At 41.5% G+C, this 13,236-nt stretch overlaps 1 protein-coding gene across 1 annotated transcript; it reads right to left on the bottom strand.

The window, feature by feature from the left end:
* Positions 1-9,638: 9,638 nt before the first annotated feature.
* LOC144704724 (glyceraldehyde-3-phosphate dehydrogenase 2, cytosolic) lies at positions 9,639-12,993 on the bottom strand. The gene is made up of 12 exons (XM_078577246.1): positions 12,860-12,993; positions 12,722-12,751; positions 12,479-12,579; positions 11,875-11,990; positions 11,660-11,759; positions 10,884-11,030; positions 10,755-10,815; positions 10,562-10,659; positions 10,340-10,482; positions 10,170-10,253; positions 9,978-10,067; positions 9,639-9,820 (listed from the first exon to the last, which is right to left on the bottom strand). Exons 1-12 carry the CDS (start codon positions 12,861-12,863, stop codon positions 9,775-9,777), a joined length of 1,020 nt encoding a protein of 339 aa, XP_078433372.1. The 5' UTR covers positions 12,864-12,993; the 3' UTR covers positions 9,639-9,774.
* Between the last annotated feature and the right edge of the window lie 243 nt (positions 12,994-13,236).

The following is a 13,236-nucleotide window of genomic DNA, read 5'->3' on the forward strand; positions in this document are numbered from 1 at the left end:
GAATACGAAAATGGAAAGTGCTTACGCGGAGTATTTAAACCTCGGATGGCGAGCATCGGAGCGAGCAGCCCGGTGTGGTTGGACTCGTCCCGTCCCGGCGTCAGCTGGATGGTCCCCCATCACTTCTTATTAAGTAACTCTTATTCAAGGCTTCATTGATATTCTCACCATCAAAACTCTCTTTCTGGAGTGCTCATCGCTCTTTAAAGCTGTCCTTCGTCTTCTCCTCCTTTGTCTTGCTTGGAGTAGCTTGGTCACATGCCTTTAATTATTTCTTTCTCTGTTTTTTCATCTCACGCGTGATGAGTGAACCAACTAGCTCGTCACCAGGCACTTCATCCATGTCCTTTGCTTCTTCAATTGTTGTCGCCTTCATGATCCATTCATCTGAAAGAAAACTCAATATTTTTATGTTAATATCAAAATTTCTTACCCAATGACCTCATAGAGTTTAGGGGCTTATCTAGGTGTCCCATCATCTCCTTAATCGTCTCGCCTACCTTCATCCTAAAAGGCTCAATGATGGAGCGCGCCAACCCGATCCACCAGAGTCATCTTCGGAGCCACCATCGTCGTCATCAACAGCCCCGCTGGTCCGCGTCCAGCCTGGCCGGCACGTCAAGGCGTTAGTGAAGACACCTGGGTTCAAGTACACTGGTTAAATCACGTCTTCGTGTTTTGATCTTCGTTGGTTCGTGCTCGTTCGATTCATCATTTTACCGTGTTTGTTATCATCATGTCTGTATCTGTCCTGTCGTATATCGTGTCATTTTTGAGTCATTTTATGTCCATTTCAGGTGTCATGGTTTCCAAAAAAAACATGTATTTTTATTTTTGTTTTAAAATGGGGACCCAAATCATAAGGGCCCCATAATGGACCCTTTGTAAGGGCCCATCATGGCCCTATATAAGCCATGATGGGTGCCAAGACAGTTAGAGATCTATATTTTCAGTTTTTGGAAGTTTCTTTAGTCTTATCTCTCTTAGGAAGAAGAAGGAGAAGAGAGGAAAGGGAAGAAGAAGAAGGAGAGGAAAAGAGATAGAGGTGGAGGAAGCCAAGGTATCTACTGCATCGCCATAAGTCCCGACCGCATCCTGTTATGTGCCTGGACTTGGCGCGCGTGGAAACCACTTCAGCCCCGTTCTGACACCTACGTTGGGGCCGCTCAGTTTGCTTGTGCCGGTTGCTCGCTGACTAATCTATTAATAGAAAGCGGCCTCGTTAAAGGATCGCGCCTACACGACTGACTTGTTTGCAATTCTCCAACCTATGAATCTTCTGATGCAAGATGATAGGAGATGCAAGATGATAGGGCTGACCGGGTAGGGTAGGCTAACTTAACTGGGGTAGGATAAATCCGACCACACACCACACAATCAAATTCGGAGATTAAATACGATGTAAATACTGATGGTGCAGCCCCTTTCCTCGATCGAGGGCGGGATTACTGTCTTTCAACCACCGTTGTTAAAACAAGCGACAATTTCAATAAATCGGGCGGTCGATCACGAGAAGATTCAAAGGCCTACTCAACTAATCGCAAGAAGATTCAAAAGCCAAATCAGCTACTCCGACGACGGTGGAAAAACAATCGAGGAACACTGCAAGAAGACCATTGACACCAAAGAGGATAGAATTCACCTCGGTACTAGAGCAATGCGTTGTGGCGTTGAGCGTAATTCTCGACGCATCGTTGGTGTGGGCGAGTGACGTGCGCTTGGACTGGGTGTCACGGATCCAACTTTGTGGTCAGTTGGCGGGGGGGGGGGGGTCAAGGGGGGATCGCCCCCTTGCGGGATTCGGGGTAGCGCCCCAAAACGTAAACGGTAAACGAGGTGTGCTGTTGCGGGACATAGGATCTGAAGCCCTCGATGTTGAATGCAGGGGTTGCGTGGGCGGGCGGTTGCGCGTGACTGCTGCGTCAGCGGGCAGCTGCACACGACGGCTATGTGGGTGGCTGACCGCATGGATGAATGGTTGTGCGTGCAGTCAATGTGGGCTGGCGGCTGTGTGTGCGGCCGACGCGGGTGGACGTGCACGCAGCAAGCATGGGCAGTCGGCAGTGCGCGCAGGCGTAGGAGGACAGGTGGCCTTCTCTTGATGGTGGCGGCGGCGGAAAGAGGTAGCGGCAGTGGCTCAAACGGGAGATGGCTAGGGCAACTTCCTTTTAGAAGAAGAAACTTTACTTCCAAAAGAAATTCACCGCGTCTTTGTTACAACATTGGCCTATGTATAGGCCTTGGAGGAAATAGAAACTAAGATAACCGATAATTTTTAAAAAAACTAATATTAATCAATGTTGGTGACGTGACGACGTGTCACGTCAAAGGACGGTTCTGAAGTTGGTGTTGGCAATGTGTCATGACGTGGGACGTCTCATGTGGAGGTGGAGGCACATCCAATACTGGTGTATTGCCGTGGTCGCCATCATCTTCACATCAGCCTATTGATGACAACGTTGCGATGTTTGTACGATGGTCAAGTTGCCAGTCAACCGCGCCCTCGTCCTGAGTGATCTCACTAGACCTGCCATGTTGTCAAAGCGCTGAGTTATTGCCCCGCCCTTGCATCTCATCGCGTAGTGGCACGATCCAAAGTCGTTCACTGCTCCATTGAACAATTGTGGACCCACAGCATAGCAACACTTGTATCTTGATCGGCTAGCACACAAACACAAGACTGTGTCAACATTGCTCGCATGACTTTCGGCCTGTGTGCGTCGTCGGGCATCCCTCGGTCCAAGCATTATGCGGTCGGCAGAAACGCTCACCCTCCCTGCCTTGTGCGTTGCTCCAATAACATGTTGGACGGACGACACGTCTGAGCGCCGATTCGGTAGATCTGTACGTCGTCACGACTAGTCTTTGGAGACGCTACCACCATCCGCACCAGCCCGAGTCGCACTTTGCAAGTACACATCGGCGCCCTACTGCTGCTAGAACCCCAAGCTTCTGTTTACACCACGCGCAGGCGTGCTATCACTGTTGTTTAAAAATCCTCCACCAACGAGTTGCTGGCCTCAACAGCGATCTTATGCTACTCATGACGACGCACCTTTAAGGACGAACCCGTACAGTCCTGAGGCTCGACCGATTCATAACACCACCAAACATCTCCTATCCTGTCAAATCCCTCCAGCATTTCGCTCCTGCGACGTGTCACGCAGTCAGCCAAGCAACGTTGTGCCGCCTCCAACATGCCTCCACCCAACCTGCGTGCATCTCCCCCACAACGATAAAGACGTCGACAACGAATGACACTACCGATTGCCCATCAGTTATATTACATATTTCATTATATTTTTGGCTGCACTCCACCATGCTCGGGTCAGTATAGGTGAAAGATTATATCAAGAAAACTACATCACGAGTGAATTTTGTGATAGGGGTCGAGCCCGTCGGTTATGTGCGAGCGCCAATGGAATTATTCAGTTTGACATTGTAGTCACAGTCGTCACTACGACGAGAGTCGAAGGCCATCGTCGCCATCACAGGTCGTCCACTAGGAGCTCGGCGCTCGGCGAATCCTCACGAGTCAGGGCCTACACGTACATCCACCTAGGGTTTGAGTCATCACGTAGTTACATCTCCGTAAGTTATTAGCTATCAGACAACGTCATCGACGACATCCAGCATCACTGAAAATCAGTTATTAAAAAAGACAAACTAGTTTGTTTTACCCTTAACGTACCTTCATGAATAATACATAATTTATCCCCCATCTACTTAGTCGTGCTAAGAGATGAGATCTTCTCATGTTCAGATGGGTCTATGCAACATAAGATAATGATCATGGCCCTAGAGTTAAGTGATAACTCCCTTCTCATCGATCTTATCAAGGTCTTCTCCTAATCCATCACTCACTATTTTCCATAGTGTGACACTAATCCCCATAAGAAACATTCTCATCCTATTATTTCAATAAGAGAAGTTTGTTCCATCAAACGAAGGAGGTCTAAAGTCATTGATCCCTAGCCATGTGATCTACTCCACTAGATGAGTTACAATTATAAGTCCAGGTAAGTGCTGATACCACTTGTTAGTTGAAGTGGATAAGGAATAACCTGGGGGGTGAATTAGGTTCTCTAGCTATACTATTTTTTATTTTTTAATTAACCTAGGATTTTTCTAGTATGAAATGAGGTAAAGAAAATGGGAGACACAATTATTTTTTAGACAGCTTAGGCTAATCCTTGAAGTTGTTTTGGGGCTATTTGTCCCGAGTTGATGATGTGCCCTAATCACTAGGAAGTAGGGCTGAACAAGGATACAGAAAACTAAAAAAAGTTGATGAAGATCTGTCATCCTCAACCCCTAAAGTCTTCCACGGAATGACATCACTTGACATACTTCAACTTGGCACCCAAAACCTTCTTCTTATGGCCCCCAAAGCCTTAACCTGAATAACCACAAAGATCTAACAAGAATAGTATATTTCTGAACAATATCTTCTCTTCATACACTTACTATAACAACTCTTTAAGTACTATTCATATAAAGCTTCATTTCATGACTTTCAACAGGAATATTTTATACATTGATAATTCAAGTTAGAGATGACCACGTGAATGAGAGAATGAAATAATAATGATGTGTGGCGTGACAAGAGTAGGGTGGAGAACAAGTCAAATATGATAATTAGCAAATAATTTAAGGGTGCAATGATGGTTATAAATGATTTTGAAGATATATGGAGGCAGTGTGACAGTGATATGTGATTGTAAAATCAAATTACACTACCAACATTGTCGAGAAAGAGCATTGTAATCGGAAGATGCTTTCTGTAGATCCTTATGTTCTGACACGATCACAATGTTTTGTGAGTGCAGGTAAGCTTCCCCTCTTCTCTGTTGCTTCTTCCTACACACCCAAGGCACCAAGAACACACTTGATGGATCTCAAAAACTAACTATCTTCCAACCAACCATGCCTCTATTTATAGATCAAAGGGTATGTATGGAAATAGGAGGGGGGAACAAAGCAACCCTGAAATTTTCAGCTCAATCAGACCTGTGGATCATCAAATATCGCATTTTGAATATGGAGCAATCATAGTTATTCATTTTATTCTCTCTCCTTGTCACTGGAGCTGATGCTTCCTCTTTTTCTATTTTCAGTTAAAACATCCAATCATCATAATTGCATCATCGCCTCATCTTCTTTGATCATGTGCCTCAAAATTGCCACGTGTACCTGGAGAAGAAAAGGACAACTCTTGCTCTAAGTCTCGTTACGAATATTGTGACATGATAGCTGTGACCGCCCGCCACCTCAAAATATTCCCTTTTCTCTTAATGCCACACTGACGCGTGTCATTCATGTAAAAAAAGGGAATAATATTCCTTATAATTACCTGACATGGCACATGTTTCCGCATGATGTGTCAGCGCCTTTTTTCTTTTTAATCAATTGCAGGGGTACACGTGTGCGCCCACATATAGTGCTGCAATGGTTCAATCCTTTCTCCTCTTTTTTTATTCTTTTCTCTCTCCATTCTTGTATCACAGTTATTGTAATTTAAATCACCTCTTTTTTCATTGATCCTGGCCGACTCTAGCAGAAAATTGTGTCAGCGTGCCAGCTAGTGATTGGCGCATTGTGCTATGATAATCATTGCAGAAGTGTGTGACTAGTTGCCATTTGACAAATCGAAAGGCGACACATGACGGGTGCATATTAAAACCAAAAAATAGATTAAGACATTATTATAAAATAAATACTGAGTCATCAAAATATAATAAATGTATGTTTTGACTTAAATATTTCATATCTCTTTGAATATAAGTTCAAAAAATTAGAAAAAAAAAATTTGAATCATAAAATTAAGTTCTTTAAGGATAAGGAAAATTCCTTTAAATTTTGATTAAAGACACAAAATCATAATAGCAATCTAACATTAGGTTTAATCATATTAAACTTGATAACATGTATATAATTATTTTAATGCATAAAAATATGTAAATTTTATAAAAATAAATCAATAACTTGTGTATTATTGATGTAACACGATGGTCAGAGTTGACGCTTCGTGTTAACTTCGGAAGGTATATTCTAAATGCGATGAGATGACGAGTCTTAATGTGTATGATTTGAGTAAATATTAACAAGAAATACGAAGACCATTGTTGATTTGAGACGCAGAACAATTAGAGACACAAAACGGGTTAGTCACCATCAAGCTCCCAATGATCCAGGCGACCAGATCGAAGGAACCAACGTGATGGGGAACACTCTTTGTCCGTGAGTGTCCACACCTTCAAAAAAACGACACTAATCCGGAAACCGTCAATAAGAAATTAACTAACACAGTGTTCGGTGGGTAACCTAAATATACATTCAATTCTCTCTAGGCAGAGGAACAGTTGTAACCGGCCCTGAAAGAAGCAATTAACATTGTAAAATAAAAGGGGAGATTGAATGGATACCTTTATCCCAATGCACTGGAAGTAGAGAGTTGATGTTGACGTAGAGCCAAGCACGTTGAGGCAATGCAGGAGTTCTTCAAAGACAATGGAAGGGGCGTTGACAACCATCAAAGGATCTCGTAGAACTGAATGTCAAGGGTATCGGCGGATCTTTAGATGGCAGTGAAGACCATGGACCCGCGTATGCTGACTGGCGATGGGGAATTATGAAGTAGGATGACCGTGGAAACTTCCGTCGGCACGAGCGAAATCCATAAGGACGTCGTCGACTACCGTAAGCACTGCCTTAGAGGATCCATATGCTGAGATGAATAGCGATTGAGATGATTTCGAGCGGTGAGACCGTTGAATCTATATTCAGAGGTCCAGAGTTCCGAGGAAAAACTTCACAAATGCATTTGGCGATGACGTTCTTCTGGGAGATGGAGCTAATAATCCAAGCGGTGTGATGTCCGCCCCAAAAAAAAATCACGCACAAACTTTCTACGGTGGAGGCATGGTCGAAATGGAGAAGGTGATGAGAAACAAGGTCAATGGTGATGTAAAATCTGATCCAACGATTCAATGCTCTGCTTCCACTGATAATCTTTACCGGAGAAGACGCCCAAAGAAGCCATTAATCACCCTCGGAAGGCACAGAATCGTGGATGAGAGAAATTCGATTCTGTGAGTCGAAGGACGAACAATGAGGACGATTTTACCAACGTATTCTGGGCGATGATGTTATATCCTCTGAGTTACCCAAAATGTAGAAAATATTGCGGTGGAGAGGCAACTCATCAGACAATGTTTCCGACAATGTTGACGATCAATTCGGGGAAAGAAGAGTGGTTGTCAAAGGAGGGCGAGATCGACCGGCGAGGATGACGAATCCGTCATTTGTTCAAGCACCCTTCTTCTTCCTTTTGAATAACAACTTCTTCTTCTATGATATCTGCTTCCTTTTCTTCTTCGAGGACTTCTTCTTCTTCTTCAGAGTGCAATCACGATGAACAAGAAAATAACTACCAATCATAAAAAAAAGGACAAAACGAGATCTGGTTTTCTGAACAAAATGACTTAGGCTTGGCCTCCACGTCCACTCTTCCCTATTCTTTATAGAGGGGAAGTGGCAGTTGTGGAGGCTAAAGTGGACCCCCTTATAAGGAGAAAGCCTATTGGACTTTCCCCTTAAGAGGGATCTTGAGGGGGAGAAGAAGCCCAACATGGATTTCCTCCCCCTAAAGATGACACTTAAACATAATTAAAATAAAACACGCACGAGGGGAGGCCGGTACTCATGCAGGAGGGCCTCCTGATAATCCAAAGACGACGAAAAAAAGAAGGAACATAAAGATACACGACGCAAAGCGATAAGACGATGTCGGTTCTCAAGCTTGGTAGTGAAATTGTAGATTCTTCACGTACGCTCGGGCTTCACGACGTGGCTGGCGACGGATCGGGGCGTGATCGACTGGATGGTCCTCCATCAGTTATCAACCACTCAATCAACTGTGTACTTCTAATTATATTTCAGCTATTACTTATATGAATCCCATGATTAGTGGCTCATGAGCCATAGTCAAGACATAGTTGTCCATCCACGAGATGTCCTTGGCGTCTCAGATCAATGGATCGCCTAAATAAGCATGACATGAATCAACTTGAATATATGTGAAACCCATTGACTATCAGTTTAATGAACATATTGAAGTTTGGACATTCTTCAAAGAGTTTAGGTGGCATTTTCACTAAAATGGACAAAGCCTTAGTCTGAATATAGTTACTGAATCATGTTTTTTATATATTTATATGGGTATTCATATGTGGTTCTTACAACTTTGTGATCAAAGTACTAAACATTAATTTATGTTTGTATGCAATAATTTCTTTAATTTATTCAATCCTTATGATTATTTATGTTCCTCATCGATAAGATAGGAGTGTGTAATGATGTCAAATTGGAGATTAATAATTCATTGATAATTGAGAAAATGAATAATTCTATATTTGACATTTTCCTCTTAATTCAAGGTCATGCAAGGGTCCTCTCCACATGGGTGATGATTAGGAAATAATAACTTTTTAAATGGTGATTTTGGGATGGGAATATAGATAAAGTAAGAAATATGGTGAGATGAGAAGTTGACAATAATAATATCTTATATATATATATCGGAAATATAGCAGGTAGGTAAGGGATACATTACCTAGATATGAATGTATGAAAAGAATCGTGTGTAGGGACCTATATGTAGCAGTAAATTATTATATGTTGTAAAATGATAATATGTCAATCGTGTGTGATTTCCAGGGTCTCACAGAATCATCAGATTTAACAAATATTTATTTTCCTACTCCATAAATCTTCAAAATGTCAAATAAATCGGTGTATAAGTTGAGTTAGGAAGGTTTTACCAATTGTCACTGCAGAAAAAATAAACTTTTAAAAAATCTTAGACTATGAAATAAATGGACCTTACGCATTCTAAGGTTGTAACTCATCAAAAGTCAGTTCACCCTTTTTTTATTACCTACTGAATCAGATAATAATAACTCTATAAATATATCTGAGAAGAGTAAATGCTCAGTCTTAAAGATATTCCATCTATTGTTAAACGGAGAAATCTAGGTACACCAGAAAGAGGCAACAAGTATTTCATTTTTCAGTTTATACTCGCAAGCGCTCGTTAAGTGGATTGATCATAGCTAGTTGATATTGTTCTGTTCAAATTGTTATCTCAGAGAAAGTATAACCTTCTTGACATTAATTTTTTCATAATTAGATGACGTCTATGGCACTACCCATAATCCCTATTACACTGAAGGGGCATGTAAGAAGCCTATGAAGATAAATATACCATCCTGAACTAAATTTCAGTGGCTGGAGAAGCAAATCAGAGTCATATTAAATCCTTATCAAAAGAAACTGAAAAGGTGTTAAGATAATGGTCACTCGCTAATAAGATAATGGCGAAGCATATTCTTACACAATTCTATTCGATCGAGTAATCTTCTTAATAATAAGAAGATTGATTGAAATAAGACCATAAATTGCTTGTTATTGTATGGTCTTCAGAGGTGTTGGTATGAAGAACGAAGTTGGTATGTAGCCTCCGAATAATACACTATCAATCGTAGAACTATGTATATTTATTAAGATTGTTTTATCCTGATCGATCCAACCGATCAAGATGCATAGACTCGACCCATCTGATTGATTGAATCTGCGGCTCAGGAAAAAACCAAGTCAAATAAAAATAGAGCGCGGGCTAAGTGCAGAAAAGGGAAAAAGAAAACGATAGTAAAATCCCACGCGACGTTTATTTCTCGGCTGGTTGCAGGCTGAAATAAGAAGCCGATGGCATCTCTACTCAACGGACGCCATGTGACGCACCAAGTCAATCACGCGAGAGCTGCATCAAACGTTAATTATTTATCAACGACCTACGTATTACTACATTTTAAAAAATAAAGATAAGATACGATCTCTATATCACATAATGGACATAAAATATAAGGAAACATAGAAATAAAAAAATATTTCGAGCAGCAAAGGACGACAAAACGCACCTGTAACCCCACTCGTTGTCGTACCAGGATACGAGCTTAACGAAGGTGTCGTTCAAGGCGATACCGGCCTTGGCGTCAAAAATGCTCGACCTGGGATAAAAAATACACATACGCAAGTAATTAATCTCCATTTTTTATTGTTTATACCAATAAAAAAAATTCATACATTTCTAATTATATCTATCATTGTACCTGCTGTCGCCAATGAAGTCGGCAGAGACCAGATCCTCATCAACATACCCGAGGATTCCCTTCAAATTGCCCTCAGATTCCTCCCTGGGGAAGGACAAGCGCCATTTTATAAGTGATAAATAAATTGTTTTGGTGAAAAAATAAATGGGAAATTTAAACAATAAACTTACTTGATGGCGGCCTTAATCTGCTCATAGGTCGCCGGTTTCTCCAAGCGGACGGTGAGGTCAACGACCGACACGTCAGCAGTGGGAACCCGGAAAGCCATGCCGGTGAGCTTTCCATTGAGTTGAGGAAGCACTTTCCCTACAGCCTTTAATATACGAAAAAATAAATATTAGATGCTAAAAAAGACTTAAAAATTACGGAAATGATGTTGGACGGCAACTCACCTTGGCCGCTCCAGTGCTGCTGGGAATGATGTTAAACGATGCTGCTCTCCCACCCCTCCAGTCCTTGGCAGACGGGCCGTCCACCGTCTTCTGGGTAGCTGTTAAACATCATCATACATGATTAATAAAAGAAGAAATTCATTAATAAAGATAAAAGTTGGAAAATCAAATGAAATTATCTTGTTAAACTCACCAGTGATTGCGTGCACCGTGGTCATCAACCCCTCGAGAATACCGAATCTGTCGTTAATCACCTACCAAAAGGAAAGCACAAAAAATTAATTCGAGGCATTGAAAATTTGAATTTATTATAATGATATACCTTTGCAAGAGGTGCCAAGCAGTTAGTCGTGCAGCTGGCGTTGGAAACGATGTCAATGTCAGACTTGTATTCCTTTTCGTTGACGCCGATGACGAACATTGGGGCATCTTTGCTGGGAGCAGAGATAATGACCTTCTTGGCGCCACCCTGTAGATAAATATACATGTCGAGTCAATCCATAGAGCCAAACAATAGTTTAAACAGTTTCATCGTAAGAATATGTATAGAGTCAATCAGTGGATTCAAAGGACAGCTGGCTCTATCTATTACATAGTATATAATTCACATTGGGGGCAAAACTTAAACCTGAACACAAAATCCAAGAATGTGGCTATCAAGACAACTAATTTAATTTATACAATATGCATGGAGTTGATAGATGGGTTCAAATGACAACTTATACTTTTCCATTGAAAATTTTCACCAAAAAGGATGGATAAACAACACCTCTCTGCCCAAAGAAAGTTGGCACCTAGAAAACTGAAGTAACCTATTAAAGTATTAACGGGATCAGACAAAGATGCAAGCGACTGCTTCAAGTGTTTCAACGTAGATGATCAGTCTACAAGGTCAGAAAAATAAACACTGAACTCAAGTCCCCAGGAAAGATAATCTCGAGACAGCTGATAAAATCTACACGATGATGCGTAAGCGTCAATCAATAGACTGCAAAGAGTCATGTCATAGAAGGTAATACATTGTAGATATTCATCCGGATAAGAAGAAAAACCTGGAAGAATACCATCAAGTCACTAGGTGTAATCGAATGAAATTACCTTCAAGTGAGCCGCAGCCTTGTCCTTGTCGGTAAATACACCAGTCGACTCGATAACATAGTCAGCCCCAGCCTCGGCCCATGGAATTTCTTCGGGATTTCTTCACGATCATTATAAAACAACAGAACAACGAGCAAGGTTAACATAACAAGCCAGCCTCTTGAGTTAACAAGGACTAGAAAAATGAGAATGGACTAGAAAAAGGAGAAAGTTACCTGATGCCGAAGACAGTGACCGCCTTCTCGCCAAAGAGAAGAGTTTTGGAGTCCTTAATCTTGAGCTCATGATGTTTCCACGAACCATGAACGGTATCGTACTTGAACATGTACGTCTGCAAAGAGAATGGACAAAATATGACACATAAATATAGAGAATAAATACGAAAACAAAATAAGATCAATTTAATTCTACGCGCATGTTGTTACCAATCACAGATAAAACGCATTATAATTGTGAAGAACTCGTATCCTTCGGATCCAGCACCGGTTACTCGATTAAAAATGAGAGACGAAAGAAGCGAAAAATGAATGGTTGCGTTCGACCAGTCATTTCTCGGCGACATCAGCACGCACAAAAGATGATATTTTGAGAGTTCTAACGCCTATTCGAAAGAGGTTTGCTAACGAACAGAAAAACTTCAACCAGACATTTCTAGCTCATTCCAAAAAAGGTTTGAAAACGACCAGAAAAACTTCGACCAGTCATTTCTAGCGCCTTTCCGAAAGAGGTTTGAAGACGAAGAGAAAAGCTTTCGACCGGCTCTACATCAACCACGGAGGAGACGAAAAGTAGAAGATAACAAGTTATTTCACAGCCTACCATGTAATCCGTGGTGATGAAAGGGTCGTTGACAGCGACAAGCTCGACATCATCGCTCTGCAGAGCAACCCTAGCCACGAGACGGCCAATACGGCCAAAACCTACGAACATGGAAGAAATCAGATCGGCGCATAGAAACATAAGAAAAAATCAGATCTGAAAACTCAGGGAGGACTGAGCATAAAAGTCGAAGCAAATCAGTAGACCTAACAACTAAAAGGATAATGAGATAGTTTAACTCACCGTTGATACCGATCTTCACCTTCTTACCGGCTGAGGTCAAAAGAACACAAAAAGGGAAAAGAAAATCCAAATGAGTACCTCAAAATACGAACAGGAAGAACAAACAAAGCAACAGAAAGCAGAGATGAAGATCAATACCCATTGCTTGATAGTAATTCAAGAAACAGAAAGAAGGATCTGATCGGAGAAGAGGAGAGCAGTGAAAATTTGTGAGATGGAGATAACGTGAGCTACCTTATTTATACAGCGTTCAGGTCGAGGAGAGCTTATTTTTGGCATATTTTATGACCTAAATGGCCGTTACATTACCTCATAATTACGAAAATAGTAATAAAAGATAAACCCCGACTCGCTTCGGAAGCATCTAGAAGCATCTTCTCTGCTCGCCACGTACCCTCTTAAGATTTTCAGATATAAAGCTACGACTCACGGGGAAATAGGCGTGGGTTTGTGAAAGTTCCTAAACGCCCCTATTATTATAAGAAACGAATATTCGGATTAAATTCTGCCATTTA

Source organism: Wolffia australiana, chromosome 6 (genome assembly GCF_029677425.1).
Source record: "Wolffia australiana isolate 7733 chromosome 6, ASM2967742v1".
Taxonomy (NCBI): Eukaryota; Viridiplantae; Streptophyta; class Magnoliopsida; order Alismatales; family Araceae; genus Wolffia; species Wolffia australiana.